Source organism: Dioscorea cayenensis, chromosome 14 (genome assembly GCF_009730915.1).
Source record: "Dioscorea cayenensis subsp. rotundata cultivar TDr96_F1 chromosome 14, TDr96_F1_v2_PseudoChromosome.rev07_lg8_w22 25.fasta, whole genome shotgun sequence".
Classification (NCBI taxonomy): Eukaryota; Viridiplantae; Streptophyta; class Magnoliopsida; order Dioscoreales; family Dioscoreaceae; genus Dioscorea; species Dioscorea cayenensis.
The window spans coordinates 15895765-15921041 of NC_052484.1; the positions used below are offsets into that span (position 1 = coordinate 15895765).

The 25277-nt window shown below is 28.8% G+C and overlaps 4 protein-coding genes across 5 annotated transcripts; 3 read left to right on the forward strand and 1 right to left on the reverse strand.

Annotated features, from left to right (window-relative positions):
* Nucleotides 1-2436: 2436 nt before the first annotated feature.
* On the forward strand, nucleotides 2437-3983 carry LOC120276312. Its single transcript, XM_039283034.1, has 4 exons — nucleotides 2437-2572; nucleotides 2666-2721; nucleotides 2868-3093; nucleotides 3679-3983. The coding sequence occupies exons 1-4, from the start codon at nucleotides 2512-2514 to the stop codon at nucleotides 3816-3818; spliced, it is 483 nt and encodes a 160-aa protein (XP_039138968.1). The 5' UTR covers nucleotides 2437-2511; the 3' UTR covers nucleotides 3819-3983.
* Nucleotides 3984-11719: 7736 nt separating this feature from the next.
* LOC120275243 (myb-related protein P-like) lies at nucleotides 11720-16765 on the forward strand. Of its 2 annotated transcripts, none has more exons than XM_039281764.1 (4): nucleotides 11720-12039; nucleotides 12141-12312; nucleotides 12468-12597; nucleotides 16036-16765. In XM_039281764.1, exons 2-4 carry the CDS (start codon nucleotides 12180-12182, stop codon nucleotides 16646-16648), a joined length of 876 nt encoding a protein of 291 aa, XP_039137698.1. In that variant the 5' UTR covers nucleotides 11720-12039; nucleotides 12141-12179; the 3' UTR covers nucleotides 16649-16765. The 2 variants fall into 2 exon arrangements, with proteins under 2 accessions (XP_039137698.1, XP_039137697.1); XM_039281763.1 differs by having other exon boundaries at nucleotides 11721-12039; nucleotides 12138-12312.
* Nucleotides 16766-20004: 3239 nt separating this feature from the next.
* LOC120275875 lies at nucleotides 20005-21637 on the reverse strand. Its single transcript, XM_039282598.1, is given in 2 exon segments — nucleotides 20005-20668; nucleotides 20670-21637. Coding segments are annotated over 2 exon segments (1077 nt in total). The 5' UTR covers nucleotides 21434-21637; the 3' UTR covers nucleotides 20005-20355.
* A 2946-nt stretch (nucleotides 21638-24583) lies between these two features.
* Nucleotides 24584-25111, forward strand: LOC120276177. Its single transcript, XM_039282902.1, has one exon. It carries the CDS (start codon nucleotides 24584-24586, stop codon nucleotides 25109-25111), a length of 528 nt encoding a protein of 175 aa, XP_039138836.1.
* Nucleotides 25112-25277: the final 166 nt, after the last annotated feature.

The following is a 25277-nucleotide window of genomic DNA, read 5'->3' on the forward strand; positions in this document are numbered from 1 at the left end:
AAATTTTATATGTAAGGGTATTTTGGTAAATTTAACATATTACTGAGGTGATTACCATGACTAACCAAACATAGTAATGAAAGATTACCAGTAATATAAATTCTCAACCAAACATGGTAATCTCACATTACCACAACATTCCCAGGCATATAACATTCCCGATCATATTACCATGGTAATCTCATTACCATGGTAATATATCATTACTGTGAACCAAACGCCCCCTAAAATAAAGATTTCAATCAATAAACCTATATATATATATATATATATATAAATGGAAACTTTTGGATGGATGAATTTCCATATTAAGTTTTTCTTTTAAGTATATATATACATGTATTTTAGGATATTTATTCCATATTTAAATAATTTATTTATCAACACTTCATTTATAATTAATTAATTAATATATTTCAAAGCTAAAAAAATAAAATAAGACTTTCGTTGAAATGATTGAGCAGTTAAGTCACTTGATTTTTTTATTAGAGGTTGAGAGTTTAACTTTTTTTCAATGCATGGTTGAAGCGTAAGTACTGTGTGTGAGTGTGGTGACTTGTTCATGTGATTAGAAAAATTATAAAATCAAAATAAACAAAAGTCTTAATTATTTATATGTATTAGCATCACCTCAATTAACAATTAAAAAAAAAAAGAAATGAATTGAATTTATTGACTCTCTAGTGTTGCCTTTCAATATGGACAAGCAAATGAGCATCCTTACTTGTTCTGATTGTGAAAAAAACAAAAGACATAAACCTAAAATGAACAAAAGTCTTATTTATATATATAAAAGCATCACCTGAATTAATAATTAAAAAAAATGAATTTAATTTATTAATTCTCTAGTGTTGCCTTTTAATGTGAACAAGCAAAATGAGCATTGATGGTAACTTGTTGGATATATATATTATTTCTTATATTTGTTGAATCCTAACCCCAAATATCAACATTTAATTGTGAAGCAATTTTTTTACATATATAGAATTACATATATACCCTTACTATACACACATACATGTATGAAAAATACATGAAATATTACTTGTGCTCTTTATATATGCTCCTCCATGCCTTTCGTATATGTATGTATGCATGTATATAAGAATTAAAATCACATCCCTTGACATCATTTTTTTTTTAAAAAAAATATTTTCTCAATTTTAGTGGATTTTTTAATAAATTTTTGTCTATTAATACTAGGTCATTTGGGTAGGTTATTTATGTCTTTATGAGAATGAGGGTTTGAATCTCAACTCATGCAGCGTGAAGTCACAAATTGGTTGATGTATTAACTTTTGTGGATATCCCTGACATGGTTTGTTTACATTCACAAAAAGAAAAGATTTTATAATTCACATAAAACTATTAGGAAATAGGTTTGTTCGGTTGTTCCAACATAAAAGCATAATAACATCGACAACAACAATAATCATCATCTTTACAAGTTGAATGCATTTTTAGATTTTAAATCAATAAGATTAATTTTCTATTATAATTGTGAGTGGGCCAAAAAGGTGGTAATGGGCCATGCATTCAAGTTGGACCTTTCCATGAGATCTTTAAACAGCACTTACGGGCTTCTTTCAATACCAATTTCAAGGCATGTTATTGTTTTAAAGAAATTCAAAGCTTTTTTTTTATGACAAAGAATTATAAAAATTTAGCTTCAAACTTAAAAAAAAAAAACATAGTTTCAAATTTTATCAAAATGACAACAAATTATTAATTAACATTTGAATTTATATATTTCACTTCGATATAACATAATTTGTATGTGTTGTGTCAATTATTTAAAATTAGATCCTCGGTTTATAAAAACCACCAATCATTTATCAATGAAGTGAAAGACAATTCAATTTCTACATGGTTTAATTATATCTTTTATAGTTTTTGACAAACAATTTATAATTTTATTCAAAATCACATGATTGATTCTCATTTTTAAAATAAATAGTAAAGCTTCAAATCTTTTACAATCTAGAAATTAATTGTATTTGAACAAAATAATTGGATAAATGATTTCCAACATTTTTAATCTAAAAATTTTGTTTTGCAAAACAATAACTTTTAATATTAATGATGCCCAAAATCACACTTGTATTAAAGAGTGAGTCAAAAGGTTGGTGACTAACCTAAACCAAAACCCTTTCTCAATGAGCTAACTCAATAAAGTAGTCAAGTTAAAAAGCAGTGAAGGTAGTGAACCACCAAACCAAAAACTTCACATTCTTGCCAAAATAATCTTAATAATCTTATCCCTCAAGTTAATCAATTCAATCACTTTCATATGTAATCAAAATTAGTAACCCTTTCTTTGTGTGGGTGTTCTTGTAACTTCCATCCATATTTTTTGGTTGGCTTGTTTTGTACCAAAAAGCAAGAATAAGGAAAAGAAGAAAGAGTGGGTTAGAATTATATTGTTTATATAAATCCTTTGTTATAATTCTTATATATGTATATATCTCTATAAGTTTCTTCTTGATCTTCATCTTATCACTATCTCTATTAATGGCTTCTTCTCTTCTTCTTCTTCTTATCCTCTTCATGTCTACCTCTTTATGCTTGTCAAGTATGTTTATTATTGGTTTTTTATATCATCATCAATCCAATTTCATACACATTCTTGTTTTAATTATGTTAATCAATGGTTATTGATTTGTAGATCCAGATGCAGTGGGGATTGTTGCAAAAGCCTTAGCATGCTTCAATGATCACTATGTAAGTCAATTCATGAAAAGGTTTTTTTTTTTCACATAAAGGATATATTTTTGCAATTTTTTTTCCCTACTTCCCACATCTATGATTTTTTTCGGAGCAAGTTTTTCCAATATTTATATAAAAATAATTTTATGTTGAGATCAAAGGTTTACAACCATTGTGAAGAGGCATACAGACTATCAGCAGAAGGGACCATTCCTGTCCCTCCGGAGGGCACTGATGTGTATTGTAGTGGGCCATGTCTTGCCGAAACTAAACTTGTGCTTAGTTGTCTTCATGATATTTTCTATAATTTTCAATTTTACAATGGGGCTTCAATCCAAGATGTGAGATATACCCTTGATGCCGGTTGTGGTTATTCTGACAGAAGAGGTATGCATTTACCGTATATCATTTTTATTGATAATAATCATATATTGACTATTAATTTTAAATGACAAAATATTTTATAAAGTTATAGATTTAATGAATTACTCAAATCTTATCCCTAGAAATTTTCTTAAAGAAGACCTATTGTAAAAAGATTATTTAATGTTAAAATTAAAAATTTTATTTAGTGTTTAAATATTTAAAAGTTTTTTATTATTATTGGCATAAAAATTAGCATATTATTAGAATCGAGATGTTTATATTAAAAAAATCGCCTTTTAGTCAAACAAATTAATAATTACGTAAATGATGAATATATAGAAAAAGTGTTGGTGTTATTATAGTAATTTTAAATATCGATGTTACTGCAAACGTTATTGCCACAAAAATATGTAATATTAACCAAAATATATATTATTTAAATAAAAATCTTCAATTGATTTGAAACTCATTAGAGAAATAGTGAAGCTATTCCAATAATTCAAACATCGAAATTAGTTGAAATTGATCGAAAAATATTATTTATAAAATATATTCAATAATTTGCTAACACAAATCAAATTCACAATATTTTTCTATTTTCTTTAGGTGATTTTAATGTTGGGGAACATTTGGAAGGAGATCCATATGGTTTTTATTATGACCATGGAAACAAGAAAGCCATTCCCAATTACATGTTGCTCTTTTACTCTTTCTTCTTGGCAATATGGGGGTATTATTATTTCTAATTATCATCACATAATCTTAATTAAGTTATGCATCAATGTTATTAACTATGGTCATGTGAATCATCAATATTTAGTGATTTGATCATGTACTTAAGTTTGATCAACCCTTTGAATGTTTTTGTTTTGTTTGGATATATATAGTTTGTACTTACTCTATGTTATGCATCTATGATGCACTATTTATTGAAATTATGTGAATTTTGATTTTATCACAGCTTGATTTGTTATATATATATATATATATATATTAGATTAATGAAGTTAAAACACATACGCCTCAAGATCGATTGTTGCGTAAAATTATAAATTTAAATATTTATTTTTTTATACTATCATGTTTGGTTGAGTTAGAAAAATACGAGTTAAGTTGAGTTTTAGGTTTTGTTATTTAACTTTATTTTAAAAAGAAGAACCTTCATTTCAAGATGATCAAGTTTTGGTTTAATCAACATTAATAAAAATAAATATTTTTTTAAAATTTTTATAAAACAACATAGTATTTAATTAATTTTTTTTGAAAATATATTTATTATTAATTTGTTTACTTAAAAGTGGTAGGGACAATGAACCATTTATTAAATAACTAGAGGTTAGATTTAAGCCAACAAAACAAAGCAACAAAGCTTTAAAAGAGTAATGAATCAAAATGGACCTTTTATTAAATATATAGAGGTTAGATTTAAGGCAACAAAACAAAGCAACAAATCTTTCAAAGAGTATCTTGATTTAGATTCAATGGATCCAGGATCCAAGGAGGGGAGAGACATAGACCAATAAATGATCAATTAGAGCAATATAATGAGTGAAAGTATATGCACAGAACTATCTCAAAGTTATTGATATATTTCACTTTGTTAAGAGAAATAAAAGTGTTTATTTTATTTATTTAAATATGATAATATAAAGTTGGTAGAGGAGCTCAAGGAAAATAATCAATCAGGTGGTGTCCTCAAGAAATCAAGAAGGTTATTAAGAAGGTAATTAATATTAGCACCTATGAAAAAATCAAAGCAAAAAATTATTTGCCATCAATAAACATTAATTGACATTGCTATACATATAAAACATAGAAAATTGAGAAGATTATCATATATAATTACGTACTGTTATTATCATATATAGTATGGTGATATGAGTTTATAGGCAAAGCCCACAAAGGCAAAGATAAGGTGGCAAAGGAAGGCCATGGCCTCGTCTCTAATATATATATTTTTATAAATTGATATATATAATTTAAAAACAATTTTTACTCTTGTTTTTCTTTATAAATTGATACAAATAATTTAAAATTATATATATATATATTTTAAAACATTCGTAAAAATAAGGTTGTTTGATATTCCACAAATTGATATATATATTGCAAATTGTTTGGTTCGTTAATATTTTACAAATACATTTGTGAAAAATATTTGTAAACGTTTATTATTTGTCTCCTTAATTTTTACTTGTTCCCTAATAATTTTTTTTTATCTCGTTTAAAAATTTTTTAGGCTTCACCCCTGCCTAAGAGTTCGAGTTGAAAAAAAAATACAATAATTCTTGTGAGGAGAAATTGTGAGAATTGAAAAAAAAAAAAATTATTATTTTGAGTGTATTTTAGTTTGTTGTAGAAAGTGAGTGAGTCTTCATAAATGTTTCTTCTTTCTCTTCATATGAAAAATAAGTAGTTGTTGGAAGACATAAGTCATATTTAGTGAGCCACATAAATTTGTTGTCTTTATTTATTTATTTTAATGCTGTCATTTAATTTATTTGTTTCTAGATGTTTCACACTGACGAAATTTATAAGGGCAACAAGGACTTAGGGGAAACATAATAATATATGTATATTTAAATTCAATCCACATTAAATCACATTTAATTAGTAAATGCATGTAAAACAAAAGCTCTTGTCAAGTACAATATTTCAATAATTTTTCTCTTTAGTCATTCAGAGAATCGTCTTGAATAATACGATATGAGAATATTACAGATGCGGGTGACGATTGTATGTGTCAGACAGAATATTGACGTGCGGTGAGCAGTGTATGTGCTTACATCTGGAGTAAACATGCTGCATTTAAAGCAACCTGAGGAGGCTTTAAAGCTGCTTAACATGTAAAGATGTCGGTATGTCTCTTATCACTGAAAAAGTAATAGTAATAATTATATGATGAAGATGACAGAGAAACCATTTCAATCCAATTTTTTTTATATTATTAATTCATCTCAATTATTCATTAAGGAGATGAAATTCTCTTTTTTTCTATACAAGAGTCAAATATTTACTACTTAATTATTGTGGCGGTTATATATTTACATATGTAAATATAAATATTTTTTGACCAAAAAAATATATTACATCAACCTTTAGGAATATAATTTAGTCATTAAAATTTTAAAATATCTCATCATACATGATACATAAGTGATGTGGTGAGAGATGATAATTTTACCATCATTGCAATAGAGTAATTAATATTTCATTATTTTTTCTACTTTAAAATCAAAAATACAATCTTATTCGTAATTTGTCCATAATTTAAAATAATAATAATAACAATAATAATAATAATAATTTTCTTGGAAATGTATGATGTAAATTAAGGAAACATATTTAAAACATTGTACTCCTCTGGTCATGTAAAGTTTTAATTTTTCATCATCAATATAAAAAAGTAAGAACCAACAAGAAGACCAAGACGAAATAAATTTATCTAGAGTTAATTGATATATATGTATATATATATATATATATATATATATATATATATATATATATATATATATATATGAGAAAATTGGTAATTAGTGACGAGTAATCTACACCTCGTTTTTTTTTTATTTTTTATTGAATAATGCGGATAAGACACTCCAAATATACACTTTAATTTTATTATTATCTTTGATTGTCGTTACAACTTTTTGGCACTCTTGTATAGGGTGAGTGTTTTTGAATCGCCACCTATTCCTGTGATTACGTAAAATTAACGTTATTTTTCATATCATGTAGATGTTATTCCATACCTATGGTTAAAAATAACCATCCTCGTCAATACAAATAGTTTTAATTTTTTGGTTCTCTCACATATTATTTGAAATAAGAGAATATATAATTTTTTTTAATAGAATTTATTGAGTTGATAACATATAAATACATTACCCCTCCTAAAACAGGTTAGTCATAAATTAATAGTTTTACTAATTAACACATATAAAACAAATGTATATATATTACATTATTTACGGATGTTTCTAGATAATAAAAAATAACAAATAAGATAAAAATATAATATATATATTTTTTTAAAGGAGGGCAGAATAGGACAATCACAAAGAGAAACCGCTCCGTTGGATGTTGATCCAACAACATTTGCAGAATCATATATAATATAATTATGTTTTTTTTTTAAAAAAAAAACTCACCAACGTTTTTTGCCGCTCCTTGGAATACATGATTAGTTTGAGGTTTTCGTGGCCATGTATGCACCCTTAGTATCATTTGACTTCTATGGGCCTTATTCTGCCATGCATGCATGCATGTACGATGAAAATTAATTGAGTTATATGAGAATATTCTTCAAAAACTTTAGTATATTTAATCAAACGTTCAACTTTACTGATAGCCAAGTTTATTTAATCACATGTTCAAGTTTTCAAGTATACTATTTATTTTGTTTTATTTTATTTGTTTATATTATTATTATTTTTGATTATACGGAGAAATCACAACAATTTTTATTATTTTCATCGATGCGATCGTTAGGAGAGTCGAAGCATACTGCTGCACCATTGTATGATGAGTCCCGATAATTCAAAAATTATTATTGTTAAAAATCAATTATTTAATATTTTTTTTTTAGTTGTACAACACCCATTATTATCTCCTTTTTCTCTCTATTTTTTCTTTTAATGTAACAGAACCGGTTTATTTTAATTATGATATACTATTTTAATACTTACATAAAATAATAAGTCACACGTGGTAAAAAAATGTTTTTTATGGAAAATTTTATTTTATTTTTTCTTATTTAGTTTAGATCATTTGCATTATTAGTTTATTACACAGTTTCACAAGCATATGATTTAATTTTTTAACTCAATAAATTATTGATTGCTATGTACACATAAAAATATATGCTATCTTTGTAATTGCTGAATGGTTAACACATTTGACTCATTGTAGAAGGTCGATATTGGACCCTTTTCTAATGCATAGTTGAGAGACAAATCCGGTGTATATGTAGTGATTTGTCAATATTATCAATATATATATAAATATATGCATGAAATATATCAAATAATTATGATATATGTTCTCTAGAAAATAATTAAGATTTATATGAAAAATGATATAGGTGAAGAGACAAGAAGGGTTGAATGGTATCTTTGGAATAGACAAAAGCTTGAGGGAAGCCAAATGGCTCATATCCTAGCAGTGTTGGCTTTATTGCCAAAAACAAGTGTGAGACATTTAACAGGTCTCAAACTCAAGTCTCATTGGATACAATATGGTGGTAACAAAATCTGATTATGAATACGAGTTTACAATCTATATCCCATATCATTGGGAGAGGATGCATCGTTCGATTGGATGATTAATTCTCAAATTGTGCACCTGTCATGATGTATATATTACTTGTCGCTTTTAATTAAAAAATAAACTTGAGGGAAAAAGTGGAAATTAATGTGGACATGATATTAACTTGTGGGGCTCTAACTGATTTTTTTTTTTTTAAGAAATACTAAATTATATAATTCCTTAACCTACAATTTCAACTTCATCTTAATTGCTAAGTGACGAAAGCATGTGTATCCTACATACCTCGTATATAAATATTAATTGCTTTAGAACTTTTTTGATATAATTCTATATCACTCCTCTCAATAAAATTTCACATACATAATATAAAATCAAACTAGAATAATAATAATTATATTTTTTTTCTTGCACATGCAACCTTCTATGAAGTTTTAAATATAAATATTTATTTTTTACATAATTCATTGGCTAAGATTATAATATGCTATATCATTTTTATCATAATGATAACTACTTAAATTATGTGTGTGAGTGTAACACCTGATATTTGTTTGCTTTTATTTTTTATTTATTTTTTAAAAAATAGATAAATCACATCGATTAAAAGAAAAAAAAACATAAACAATGAGGGAATAAAAAAGTGTTAAAAAAACCATAAACAAAAAAAATATAAATATTTTAAAAAATCATTAAACGGATTATCTGAGATGAATTGAGTATCACAAAATACATGAGGGTGTAGAGTAAAGTTGGTGGGTGCATGCGGGTGGTGATGCCGGATGAGGCATCAGTGCATGTAACGTCACCGACAATTTTTTTTTTTTTAATAATGTTTTTATTAAAAAACCAGAGTTGTGATATAAAAGTGAAGAAAAAGAAAATTGTACGTTATGAAATAAAAATTTCATGAAAGCAAAACACAACCAACCCTTGATAAATGATCTTTGAAACGGCATCATCTAACAACTAAGTTTGTCTCCTTACAACATTAAAATGTTTTATTAGGAAAAAGATAGAACATGGTTTGGCATGTGAATAGTTGGATGCCGTTTGAATCTCTCCATGTCAATGTGTGTCCACTTCAGCACCACTTGCAACATGTTCATAAAGAACGTCACCAAACTCTCTTTCCGTTTAAAGATGATTATTTACTTATTTATTATTATTATTATTATTATTATTATTATTATTATTATTTTTAGATATTAGATGATAAGCACCCTCATTTAAAATTTAAGTCAAGGACAAATTTAGATGTAGAAGCGCATGATTCTAGTCTCAACAATACTTTTCTCGATCATTTTTCGTTTGTCTTGGTAGGTTCGATCTCAGGCCTCGAAAAATAAGAACATACGTGTAGAACTTAATATTAATAAAGCGCCAAAGCAACCCTAGAATTTAAAAGGTCATGATCATATTAAATTGTTATTTCTTTTTTAATACAAAATGAAAATAATTTTATAAAAATATAAAATCCTTGAAAACATTACTACCTTGGATCTCCTGCACCACCGTAGAGTTCTTTTAGCAAATGGTGGAGTTGTGATAACCTTAAGCTTTACTTGGATGAAGTGAAGAAAAGGTTTTGTAAAGTAAGGTAGAGTAGAGTAAAAGAAGGTAAAGTAATGTAAAAGGAGGTTTTAAGTTATCGCTTGTATTTGGATTGAAGGTAGAGATGTGTGGCGTGTTATCAAACATTGTGAATGTTTGGATTTGTAATATGAATAGGTGAAGTTTCCATGTGAGAAATTACTAAAGTGCCCTTGGACGCTATAAATTGTATTTTATGCTAATTTTATACCTACAATGTATTTTTATTAATTAAATATTCTTATTTTGAAAATTACTATTTATTTTTATTTTTCACAAACATCAAAGACTAATAATTCGTTATGAGGGGGCATGCGTATAGTACTTAATTTCCAAGAGGGGTGTTTTACATGGCAGAGAAAGATTAAACCCTCCAAAGACCCTGATTTGGAGAGTTGAAAAAGGGGTTAAGAATTTTAATATGGGCCATGCGTATAGTGCTACTAAAATAGGGTATTTTAGTCTTTGGAAAAAGTCCATACCCTCCAAAAACCACCCAATTTGGAGGTTTGGAGATTAAATGGAAGGTATCAACCTCCATTTAACACTATTCTACGTCTGCGACCTTGGGTCCAGCGAGGGTTGAGTCGATAACGCTGCCCTTCCTGAAAACCTTTATATTCTTACTACCAAAGCCGAGGCCCTATACTCCATTGTTTATTATTATAATTATTCTTCTCCTTCATCTACGTATTTCAAATAGCAATCTTATAAAAGGAATTTAAGAGCAACTAACTCAATATGATAATAAATCTACATAAGAACAAAGACATTGCTCCTATAAATCTACATAGGATTTTCATAAATAAATCATTATGGCATCTCAATAAAAAAATAATTCGTCCTTATTTTGCAAATCCTAGAATCCACAAAGATTTCTTTTATACTCTTCTAAAATTTATCTGAACAATATGTAGCTTGTTGGTTTCTTGCTAATATTCAACAACACAAAACATGTTCTATATATACCTTTTCAAAATTTTTTATTTGATCTTTAGACCAAACATCATAGACCTACAAGATAAATATGAACATGGTTAGTGCATGCGCACCTCTCTCTCTCTCTCTCTCTCTCTCTATATATATATATATCTTATAAGTTGAGTTAAATTTGCCTCATAGATGATATTTATAATAAATTCGATAAAGTAATTTTTTCAGTAAAGTTAAAATCAAAATCACCATAAAAATTGGTACCGAAATCCTTTGATCATCACATATCCAATAAATAGATGTCCCGTACAAATGATAGACTAGTAATAATTCTAATACTCTCAAGTCAATTGATTAAATTAACCAATATTATTTATACAAATTAGATTTTCATAAATAAATCATTATGACATCTCAATAAAAGATAATCAGTCTTTATTTTACAAATCTGATAAACTACAAAAATATTTTTTAAGACTTTTCCTAAGAAAAAAAAACCTATCACTCATGAGATGGTTTAATCATCCTCGTACCCTTGACTTTGACTCGATATGCATTTATTGTATTTGTTAAAAAATTATATATATTAATCATTCATTCGTCCTAATCATGCAAGTAATGCAATGTATAATTGTACATGTAATAATAATAATAATAATAATGAGAAGAAGACGAAAGAGAGATGGGTTGAGCAACAACGTGGTTGAAGTGAGGACGGTGTGATTTACACATGACAATGGTAATGCCACGACAACAGTACTACTTCAATCTCATCACTACTTAAAACCTAGCCTTTCTTTCCACCTCTCTTTCTCTCTTTCTCTGCTTCTCAATCTTGTACTTGTTCTTTCGCTCTCTTTCATTTTAAATTTCATAGCTTTAAATTTTAATAAATGTTAAGTTTTTTCTTCTACTTCTATAGTTGTGTGTCATTCTCAACCAATTACACACGTTACTCTGATCTACATATCTCTCTAGAAGTGTGTGGACCTTTTGTTTTCATAAACCTTCTCTAGTTGTGTATTTTTCTCTACTCATAATATAATACTCTCTCTCTCTCTCTCTCTTTCTCACTCTCTATAAATATTACACATTCTATATATCTTTCTCAAAGTGAAGTGTTTTATTTTGTCTTTCTTTTCCCTCTTTTGTTGTCATAATCCTTCTCAAAGTGTATGTTAATTTTCTCTTCTTTTAATAAAATACTCATTCTATTTTTCTCAAAGAATAGTGACTTATTTTGTCTTTATTTTCTTCCTTTGTTTTGATAGAAGCTTGTAAATCTATCAAGTTATATATAAAGAAGGTTGTTGATGGGGAGAGCACCATGTTGTGAGAAAGTAGGATTGAAGAAAGGGAGATGGACACAAGAAGAGGATGAGAAGCTTCTCAAGTACATTCAAGACCATGGTGAAGGTTCATGGAGATCTTTACCAAAGAATGCTGGTACGTAAATCACATGCATGCATGAATTATTATTATTATTATTATTATTATTATATATATAGATAGATGGTTAATTATATTAAGATTGAAGTGTACGTCTCATGGATGCATGAATGGATTATAATGAATGTATTTGATTTGATTGAGTTTTGAAGGGTTGTTGAGATGTGGAAAGAGTTGCAGACTGAGATGGATAAACTATTTGAAAGCTGATGTTAAGAGGGGTAACATAACTAAAGAAGAAGAAGAGATCATTATCAGACTACATGCTTCTTTTGGCAACAGGTTCTCTTCTAATTTTTTTCTCTTCATCTTCATATATATATAATGTGAATATTATATAATATTACTACTTTAGAAAATAGGTGAAGGGTATCTATCATATAGAAGAGATTAAAAAAAAAAGTGTATATATATAAGCGAATACAGATTTAAAAAAGTAAAAGAAAATAAGTAAAGACTAAATGTTTAAATAATGAATATTAATGTCTTGGTCCGGAAAATGAGTGGAGGGTTGGGTGTTAGTGAATATTGATGTTGATCTAATAAATTGGCCCTTATATGTATGCATATATGCATGCATGTCTTTTAGAAAAGAGTGTGTGTATATATATAATATATAAATATAACTTTCAACTGTCTTTGCAAATATGGGATGGAATCTTGAACTAGTTATTTATAAAAGAAAATATATATATATATATATATATATATATTCATAATAATTAGAAATGTTAAAAAATAAAATAAAACATAAACAGAATTATGATTCCATAATTATAATATTTATTTGCTTTTAATATTGTGTTGTACAGTTGGTTGACGGTTTAATTTTGCTATTCTAGTTTTCCTTATATAAATCTACATTTAATAAGCAAATTTTAAAAAGTTATATAATAATGATAATGATAATAATAATAATACATAGATAGACTGATAGGGATGTTTCACATTATTGTGATATAGTTTTTAGACATTTCTAGATTGTAACATGTATGTAGTATATAGTAGGGACTTCTTAATGGATCTTTGCAATGCATGTGATTCTAATAAATACAAACCCGTTATAAGGGAGACTTTTTCGGATCCTGTCAATTGTTTTATGGTAGCGGGACCAAACCCGTTTACATTAATTTCTTTTTTCTATTTTTTTAAAAATATTTTCTCATAATTTGACAAAAGTTAAAGTGTTTGTATTGCTGGTTAATAAAATTTTTTTTTTGAAAAATAAAAAATATAGATGAAAAATTTATAGGGAAAAAAATATTCAAGTGATACATTAGCCTTACTGTGAAAGATGTTAATGCAGGACATTAAAAAAATCTTGAGTTTAAATCTCTCTCTAGATATAGTGATAGTAATGGATTATCGGTTATAAGTTCAACCTTGCAACATGAACTCCACGTCACTGGATGAAACGCACAGCCTAGACGCTCAATTTTCGGTCTTGCATACGTAATTGATGGGACTCGTCTCATTTGTTAAAAAAAAAAACAATGATATAGTGAAGTAATAATTTTTAAATAGTAGTACTCAAAATTCAAAATAATAAAAATATTATAATAAATTAGTTGCGGTGATTAAAAGAGTCATTTTAAGTAAATATTAATAAAAAAAAATCTGCACATCCCCAAACGGAGAAAAACAGTTCATCGTGGGCCTATCTATGCTTGATTTTATTTTAAATTATAATTTTCTTACTATATACTAAAATATTATCAATAATTTTACACCTGATATATTTAGTCATCGCTTTACCTTTTTCTTTGATCTAATTTTAGAAAAATATAATTAACCTAAACATATATTTTAAACTATATTTTAGCCATCAATGAGTTTACATATCGTAGGGTGCATTTGAGTAGAGTCGTTCATGAGCGGGTCGGTGTTCGGTTCGACAAAGACTCATTCGTGTTCGGCTCATATTGTAAATGAGCTAAGCTTGAGCTTTATTTTCATGCTCAATTAATAAACGAGCTGAGTTTTCAAGCTCGGCTCGTTTTGGCTCGTGAACACAGCTCACAAACATAGCTCGTGAACAAGCTCATTTATAAGCTGGTTTATAACCTCGGTTATGAGCTCATATATATATTATATTATATATATATATATATATATATTAAGGTGTATATGTGACTATGTCGTTGTTATCATCATCATCATCATTATTATTATTATTACTTGAGTTACATATATGGCTATAAATGAACCAATGCGTTTGTTAAAAGCTTGCATGCTCGGGTAGTTCATTAAACTAAATGAGCGATTCACAAACCTAATTGTTGAGCTCGAAAGATAAAAGAGCTAAGCCAGGTCAGCTCGTTAAAACTAGTGAACAACTTGTTTATTGTATAATTAAAAGCTTGTTTAAAGGAATCGTTAAGAGTCTCGCTTATAGTATCATTTTGAATTTTATTTGCAACAATCATTAATAAAATCATTTATAGTGTCACGAACATGCATATTTATAGGATCTTAACAATATTACAAAAAAAATTATAGATAGTTGCATCACAATGTTTATTTTGTTATTATTGTAATTATTTGTAAACTAATTTAATGAAGATTTTAACAACCTTGAACTCAAGTATTAATAATTCTATAAACAAGCTTAAATAATTCTTTTACTAAAATGATCCTCAAACTTAAATCGAGTTGAGTCGCACTTGATAATGATTCATTAAATAAGCTTTAACTGATACATAACTAAAGCAAAAAAATAGAAAATAAAAAAAATAATCGAGCCTAATTAAGCTAACGATCCAAATCTAAGTTTCGAATTTTCTTAACAAGTTGAGCTCGAGCATGAAGCTCGAAATAAGCTCAGTTAGAGCTCGAGCTCGATTATAATAGTATCGAGTCAAGCTTGAGTCTGACAAATGAAGCTCGAAGAAAGCTCGAGTCGAGCTCGAGTAAAATGGTAACAAACCAAGCTTGAACAAAGCAAAGTTCGGCTCGGCTCGGTTATCCATATACTTTGAATTAGTATATCAATACCAACCGCACCTAACTTGAAAGTGTCATTTTGCAAAATCATATAAAATATATATATATATATATAAAATCACATTTCCCTTGTTATTTTTGACAAATGAAATGAAAGTGGGTGTCGAAGGGACAGACATATCCAAAGATGCATTAGTTACAATAACTCAACGATCATTTAAGAATTTATTATGTGAGATTAACTAACACGCAAGGCGATTATAAACTATAACTCTACAATAATAAATTCTCATGTCATAAAACTCTGAAGTGGTGAAGAATATAACTCATCTCAAAGAAAACCCACATTCGCCCTAATAAACAATATTCTTCAATACAGAAGTTTTAATAAACATTGAATAAATAGTGCTACACAGTACAATGTCCCACGCTGCCTCACCACTATACTATGATAGTATCGGCAAAATTACCCTTCTTTGATATCATACATATTACCACATTTTTATAATAAATATTATATATAGAGCATCCATCATCTACTGACGTTCAAATCAACTGTTCGATTTTAATCCAATAGTTATCCATTATGTGATAAACTGTATCATTGTGCTTATAAATAATATAGTGAAAAGTGGAATGCAACTAATACCTTATTAACCCTCACTGTATCACCTTAATCTATACTGTGCTCAACTGTGGTTGTTCTACAAACGTCCACAGTTTTGATGTATATATATATATATATAAACTCATTGAAGTTGTATGAAACTTTTGCAGATGGTCACTGATAGCTGGATATTTACCAGGCCGAACAGACAATGAAATCAAGAACTACTGGAACTCTCATCTCAGTAGGAGTATATCCAGTTACCGTAAATTCGATAATAATGATTTGTTCCCAATGGCATCCGATATTGAAAAACTCTCACAATTACACAAGAAAAAACGCGGTAAGGTAAGCCGATCGGCAATGCAGAAAAACAAGACTATGTTTAACAAGAAAAGTGAGACTGAAGTGGTGCAAGATGAACATGAAAGTAGTGGAATTTGGGAAGCAATGGATGAAGTGATGTTACAAAGTTTGCTGGATTTGGGAAGTCAAGAGGAAGAGAGGAGTTCAAATGGGGAGGAAAATGTGGAGAATTTTCTTGTGTTTGGGGATGAGGGAGGGGTAAGTGAGAGTAATGGTATGGATTTTGAGAAGTTTGAGGGAATGGAAGTGGTGGGAAGTGGAGAGGAAGTCAGCGAAGAAGCGAGTTACAAGGTTTTGGATGGTGGAGATGAACTTTGGCAATGGATTTGGGATGGTGGTGATCATGGAGGGTTGGAGATCAACGGCTATGAAGATGATGAGGATTTTCAAAGTTGGTTGTTTTCTGAGTTCTTGTAGTTTGGTTTCCGGAATTTGGAACTCTTGGAACTCTGAATTCGGATTTGTGGTGTGGAATTTGGATGTAGGATGGTGTTGATTAGATCTGTATAAATTTTGTACCCAATAAATTGATTTTTTTTTTATAATGAGAAAAATTAGCTTTTTTTTTTCTATAGATTTATTTTTACATAAATATATAAATATAATGCATGAAACAAGAAAAGGAGAAAGAGACAGTACTTCCATTGAACTCCCATTTTGAGTTGAAAATGGAACTGTTAATTGAAAATAACTGTAAAACTTCAAACTTGAGAAGCTCAAACGAAATAGAGCTCATAAATTTAAATACATAAATATATAACCTTTTTTTATATATTTATAATGATTTAAAAGTATTATCTAATATGTTAAGTATATTAAAAATTTTAATAATGAGAAGCTTGAATCATTTACACAATTGGTTTACACAAATGGTTTTGAATCTACAAGCGTTTGTATCGACCGTTGGAAGATCTACTAGTAGTACCTAATCCCAGTAAACGGTTAGATAAAAACATATATATATACATATATAATATTTATATTGTATATTTAAAAAAAAATTAACTCTTTCACAAAGATTAAAAAAAAAAAAAGTCATAAATGAATTTTCATTCAAATTAATTTGCTAAAATTTGAATTCTTCTAAATAAATCTAAATAAACTTCACCTCAGCATATTAACCCACATCCGTTCCATTGCAGTGCTTTAAATATTTGATTTAATATAATTTAATTACTATAAAAATAAATACTTATAAAATTGTCAGTGACTTAAACATCTTAAAACATAATTCTTAAAATTCTAAACGAATGTTTTACTAATTATCTAATTAATAAACAAATAAAATAAAATTATACTCCACATTATATAGCATGACATTGCAACCCAACCCATTACCAGAATTTTCTGGATTAATAAAAAAGATTAATTTATTTACTAGACTCAAGCCCATATAAGTAAGTACACCTCAACCAACCTACCCCAACTATTTCACCACATTCCACACCATAAATGGCCTTCCAAGTTTGAAAATGAGCACCAGTTTCTCACTTAAATCTACATAAATTTAAATAATATGAAAAACATAAAAGCAAATAAACAAAGATGTACATAAATTAAAAGTAAAATAAAAAAAAGAAGCAAGAGATGGGGTCAAACAAACAAGAAAAGACATAAGCATCACAGTCCAATGCTAGTACTGTGTGTTGATGTTGAAGTTAGATAAAGGACTCATGAAAGGATTTATAAGAAAAAAAAGCACTAAAATACCATATGTAATTACCACTTATGCCCATTATAGTTGCCCTATTAACAAGTTTATACAAGCACATTTTATTTCAATTTCCATATTAAATCTCAGTTTCCCTCCCTCATTTTTTACCTAGATTGTTGATAGTAAAAGTTATTTTAGTGTATGTGTGCACATACATATACACAAGCTTCTATAGAACCTCATAATTATATATATATAACCTCATTTTATACTTTATTATTTGACCATCCTGGCTTAACTTTTTAGTAAAAATAAATATAGAACTAATTCTAATAAAAAAAAAAATCAAGAAAGCATTCTCATATTTTATATCTAATATCTAAAATTTGATATGCATCAGAAAAGACAACAACATAAACAAAATAAATAAAAAAAATGTTCTAACCAAACATTTGTTTGCAAACTAAAGCAAGTTGCTTTTGATTCTCATATTTTATATCTAAAATCTAATTTAAGATTGCATAAGAAAAGACAACAACATAAACAAAATAAAATTAAAAAAAAAAATTTGTTCTAACCCAACATTTGTTTGCAAACTAAACACTCCTATAATATTTCATAATTGTACATAAACTCTTTTTAAACAAAAGAGTTTTGTGCACTAAAAATAATCGATAATATTAATGACCTCTTAATCTATTACCATTGTAATGCACCGCAGAGAAGTGTATAGTAGGGATCAACTCCACCCGTTATTTTATGTTTGACATGTGGTTTGTTCAAGCTTCATTAAATAAAAAAAAAATTGATGAATCAAAGTATTTGTCACCTATTACTCATCTATCTATATCCATAAACTAATAAACAATTAGGTTCAAGACATACATACATACATATATATATATATATAAATGCACATAATTGGAAATATAATCTCCCTAATTAAGTCATAATAAAAGGTAAATAAAAAGAATACAAAAACAATAAACAAGCCTAAAAAGTAACAAAAAAGAAAAAGGTATAATAATTTGAGATGTGACTCATACTCAGATCTCCAGAAAAAGGGACCCCAACACAAGAGACCCACACATTAATACTTCTAATAACAACAATTACTACCAGTCCTTAACATGAGTGAGACATAAGACAAAAAGCTTCCTTTTTTCTAAAAAATAAATATATAAATTAAAAAAAAGTAACTACAAAAATGCCACATTTTAATAGTATATATCATAAATGGCCAAAGCTTAATATATATATATTCCAAATCATCCACAACTCTATCTAATATCTATATTTCTTCCAATTAAGGGGCTGTTTGTTTGCAAGGAATGGAGTTAAGGAGGAATGAGATAGGAATGAGAATAAGGGGGAATGGATTAGGAATGAAAAGAAAACTGTGTTTGGTTGGAAGATATAGGAGAGTAACTCATTGGGAATGGGAAAAGTAAATAGAAGAAATATGTAGGAAATGTCTTTTATGCCTTTATAGAATAAATATTAAATAATAAATATATTAGCCAAATAATATTATTTAATTTAAAAATATATCATCATTATTTTTTTATAATTTAATAAATTTTTAATTAATTTTACAATCAATTAATTATTATTATTATTATTATTCAGTTTTTCTTGCAATAAAAAAAAATAAATGTTTATTATTATTACTATTATTATTATAAAAGAATGTTTATTATTATTAATTTTAAAATTTAAAAATTAAACATAAATAATTTAAATAATAAAAATTCATCCTCAATTTACTGTTTATTATTCAGTTTTCTTGCAATAAAAAATAAATATTTATTATTAGTACTATTATTATTATAAAAGAATGTTTATTATTATTAATTTTAAATTTTAAAATTTAAACATAAATAATTTAAATAAAAGAATGAACAACTATTAAACAATTGGTAGAAAAGGGTAAAATGGTCATTTACTGTTCCGGATTGGGCAATCCTTGAGTTTTTTGGATGAATCCCAATCAAGGTTCTCCCTTCATCTCATTCCTCACACAATCCTCTCTTACTCCTATGCCTGCCAACCAAACAAAGGAGTAAGCCCATTCCCAATCCAATCCCACTCCATTCCTTGGAACCAAACATCACCTAAGCCATATACTTTCACCATTCTCATCCATATGTGGGACAAATGGACACCCACAATCCAGGCACATCACGTGCCTCGCACGTCCTTTTCTCTAATTTCAAATTATTCAAAGATTATGACAAATAACCAAACGTTATTAATATAACTACCACACTATACACCACCCAGATACAAAAGCATTTTTTTGTTTCACTAATAATTTTTTTTTAAAAAAAAAGTGATTTTTTTGTTATTTTTTTTTCAGAGATAAATAAAGGGATATATACAAAAACATGGTTTTCTTTTTCTTTTTCATTTTTTTTTTGAATTTTTTTGGAATTTAATATAATTTTCGCTAATAATTAATTGTGGAAAATTACCTCGATGAAACGGGATTTAGGGTTTTGGCGAGGCCGGAGACGGCGCCGTAGCCACGGGAGCTGAAGCCAAGGCAGCCGAGCAAGCCTTGCCGATAAGGGAGGAACGTTCGCCGGCGCATGTCCTCCGACACCGCACGGTTCGAGGTGTAAAGCCTCTCATGCGCCGAGGGCCGGCGGGAAGCGGTGGCCGTCTTCTTCGTCGCCGGCTTGTTGGGTTTTGGCTTGTCGGAGGATGGAGAAGGAGGAGAGGGAGTTGGGGGCTTGGATTTGTCTTTCTCCTTCGATGATGATGATGATGATGATGATGATGGAGAAGGAGATCGAGTGCCAGAACTTCTCCTTCTCCTTCCCACGGCCTTCGCTTTTGCTGCGATAAAGGAGGTCTTTGAGAAAGATCCATCGCTTCGAGTTCCGGCCAGAGGATGAGGACCTCGATGACGATGCTGAGGCGGAGGAAGGCGTCATCGTCTCGATCTCGATCTCGATCTGCTTCAGATCTGGATCCGTTTCGAGATCCGCTCCCCCTCCCGCTTGCTCGTCCTCGTCCTCCACCCACTGGAACCTCGAGTTGCGGAGTGGTGACATGGATCTAGGTCGCCGGTGGACGGATCCACTCCGCAGCCTCAGATCCCGTCCTCTAACATCGGCCTCTACGCCATCTCGTTGGTGATCGTCCTCATCGTCGTCTTCGTCACCGTCGATGAGCGGCGCCAAGGCTTGTGGTCGCTGAAGGTGGGATGCGAGCCGCATGGGTCGGATCTGGCCATTGAGAAAGATCTCATCGGCCGAGATCATCGATCCCCGGGCTGAGAACTCAAACTCAAAGCTACCAGAAATGGACGCCTCCGCCTCCCCCTCACCGGCAACGGATGACGACGTAGACGACGAGAAGGCCGTGGATGCGAGCACGTAGTGCATGGGGCTAGCTGGAGCGCTGAAGAAGTAGCTTGGAACGGGGCCACGACCCGGAGACGAAGGAGCACTCACATAAGGAGTGGAGCAACAGCTATCGACTTCAAACCCACTACTTGATCCTTCGATCTCGCCGCCATTGCTAGGGTTTTCAACCTCCATGGCTTTTCTCTAGGGTTTTTTTCCTTTTCTTTTTCGAATTTTTTTCGCTTTTTTTTCTCAGTGTTTGATCCGCGGGGAACGATGGTGAAAAGACGAGGGAGACGAAGGGGTTTATAGAAGATGGTGATCCATCCATTTTACGTTACTACCCTTGAACTTCGATCTAATTACAAGACTGCCACTGGACCTGGTTCTGGTCAGATGAGGTGAGATTACCGCTATACTTTTTTTTAAATAAAATAAAATAAAAATAAATAAGTACTTGCGTGAATTTTTCTTTATAAATGTTTTTGAGAAATATATATTTTTATTTATTTATATATATATATATATATTTACTTCAAAATTTGCAGGAAAAATTTAAAAATCTAAAAGAAAAACTGAAATAGAAGTAGTCAATTATCAGCTTTTAAAAGATTTTTTTTTTTTTAGTGTTTATGTATATATACATATAATTTATTTTTTAATTAAGATTTATATAAAAATAAACACCTTTTTGTTGAATTTATGGAATAAATAAATAAATAAAAGAACAGGTCAACTCTTGGCAGAAACAGTTGACGTGGGCAGCACTTGGAAAGGATCTGTAGATCTAGACCGTCCGATCAGCATCGAACAGTAGATTGGTGACAGTTTGGATTCTCGAATGACGAGAAAACCCCCCGGAAAGGAGGGTAGAATGGGAAAAAGTAAATATATATATATATATTTAAATAGAAAAATGGGGATTCCCAAAAAGGACAAAGTGGGGACATTTTGGGAAGAGTGATGATGTCTGAAGGAAACGTGCTGTTGTTTGCTCTCAATATATATATATTTATATGTAACATGGTAATGCTTTTAAATTTTTAATGAAGTGTTATTTACTTGTAATTTAGTTTTGACTCGGCGAAATTAAATATTTAACAACTATTTTGGAATCCAATGCATTTTTTTTTTAAATTTGAAATTCGGTTGATATTAAAAACTCATATAAATAGTAAATACCACTTTCACTTTGTAGATGTTAATCCCAGTTTAAATGGTGTCTTATAAATTTTTTTATTATTTATTATTCAAACTATGATGTAATTATGTAAAATAAAAAAAAATCTTAATTGTAAGAGTAAATGCGTATGAGTATAATTGATTAATTTCTGATGATTCACGTACTTTTATTGATTTATGGTTTGTCTGCTTTGTCAATATATATATATATATATATATATATATTGTCTATTAGTTAAATTTAAGTTTTAAACTTCAAAGTATGCAATACATCAGTATCATTATGTTTTATTTTAATATTATTTTATTTCAAGACTATAAAAATAAATAAAATAAAATAAGCTTAAATTAGCCCAATAAAATTATTAAAGTTTATATATATTTTTTGATAAGTATAGATCGAACTATCTGTTGTTAATAATACATGATTAGTTTATATGTAAATTTTTATTTTAATAATGACTATATTTGTAGGTTTTTATTTTAATAATTGCTGTATATATACAGTGCTAACTAAAGATGGATTTTATCAATTTTTTTTAAATTTTAAAATAGTTTTAAAAAATTTTATAAGGTTTAATTTCATTAAAATAATTACTAATTTCCAACCTACCATGTTATATATATATATATGGTCAATGAATCCAAATTCCATTAATTCTCTTGACAAGTTGTTTTATTTGTTTGTATTAGAGACAAGAGAATTTATTTATTGTCTCTTATGAACACCATGAAACATTTTGATTACATTTTTAAAAATTCTATTAATCACTTAGACTTTCATTTCTTTTATCATAATTTGAGATATAGCATCTCTATTTATAATAAAACTTACGCTTAACTAACAAAATAAAAACAAGTATTAAGAAAACATAAAATGTTATTATTATAAATATTTGATGCAACAATATTTTGGCAAGACCAAACTCAAGTAGTGATTAATTGTGTTGAGCTAAAATTAAGACAAAGACAAAATAGATCAAAATTATTTGAGTTGTTTTGAGGTTAGTTTTTGGCTCATTCGAACTTTATTAGTACAAACATGTCGAACACCAAATATTAGCATTCAAATTGATCATGATTTTTTATATGTAACAAGACAACTTTTGTAATTTGAAATATGACATTTATTTAATCTTTGAAATAAAGATATAAATATGTATGGCTCAAATTCAATATCGATTTTGTGTATTTTATGGTATTATTTGTGAATTTTTATGCTGTTAAAATATTTAATGTACCTTTACTTTTACTATGTTAGTATATATTTTTTTAGCTATGCCATATATATATTGAGTATATTATCAAATTTTATTGATATTTTGTTTAAAAAAAATATATATTTATTTTCATGAATCAAAATAAATACAAAGATACATTCACACAAAAAATGTGCCAATACGTATCTTTTTTTCTAAAATAAAAAAAAAATAAAAAGTTCTTCAAATTTCATTTATTACAAATCTAAAATATTCTAGTTTTTATCATAGGAAATTATCTAATAATTGATAATATTTATATATTTATTATTAAATCATGATTGTGGCCACCATGTATTCAGCTTTTAATTTAATCTTAAAACTAATAATACCACTTAATTAATGTTTCTCATCTGTCATTAGGTGCCAGAGTCTTTAAAACAAAAACCATGGACATGTTCATGATTTAACTTTAAAACAATATATTTAAATTCTATCCAACCCAAAAATCAAAAACCAAAAAAAAAATTATAATTCATCACTAAATTTTAACTAATTTTAAAATTATAAAAAAGAACTAAACAGTGATGCAAAATGAAGCCTAGAAATATGGAAGAAGAGCAACTCCAAACCACAAATACATGAAACCATGTCTCCACTCCCAAACAACAAACACCAAAAATATAAAATATATAAAAAAATAATAATAAATAACAATAATAAATACATAAAATTCCATTGCATGATTCTTCTTTTATTCCTTTCAACCACCACCTTCTCTTCTTTATATACACAAAATCAATCTCCTTTCATTGCCCTTCATCACTCTCTCTCTCCCTCTCTTTCTTTCTTCTTTCCTAGTCAAATACAAACAATGTCACAAGACTAAAGAGGAGAAGAAAAAAAGAGAAAGAGAAGAAAAGATAACAAAACCCTAATGGCTTCATACACTATTCCATCAATCATGGACAAAGAAGAGGGGGCACTTGAGAAAACTCCGGCGAAGGCCTTAAGACACCCACCAAGGCCGAAAAAGCGCGGGGCATTCAACATTGTTCGTGCCGCACTTTTTATGGCACGTAAAAACAAACCAAGCTCTGATATCATTAACTCCAACGGTAAAGGCCTTTGGAGCTATTTTGTAAAAAGTATGCGTCCTTTGTATCAGCATAATCTTGATGGTCATTTAAAATTACCATTATCTCTTCGTCATGCTCCAATGAATAATGTTGACATTCCTCCACCTCCACTGCCGGAGAATTATCATGATGTTCTTTTACCGCCACCTTCTCCGGCTTCTTCTACAGGAGGAATGAGTAGGTATGCATCGGCAGAGGATTTAAAGGAGTTTGAAGAAAGTGATGAGGTTGAAGATGGAGTGGATGAAGAGGTCAATCAGATCGATTTGAAAGCCGAGGAGTTTATTGCGAGCTTTTATAAGCAAATGAGGGTGGAGAAGATGGAAGAGATGGGTGGCCGGAATTATGTTTGAAGAGAAGACGTTGATTAGGGTTTGGTTGCATGCATGCATGCACGTAAGTACGTGTGGTGCATTTCATCACTCTATGTTTGGTGTAGTGCATGCACTTTTTTTTTTTCTTTTTATTATCTTCTCTGTGTTGTGTTCATTTGTTGTTTTATGTTTTTTTTTTAATCCA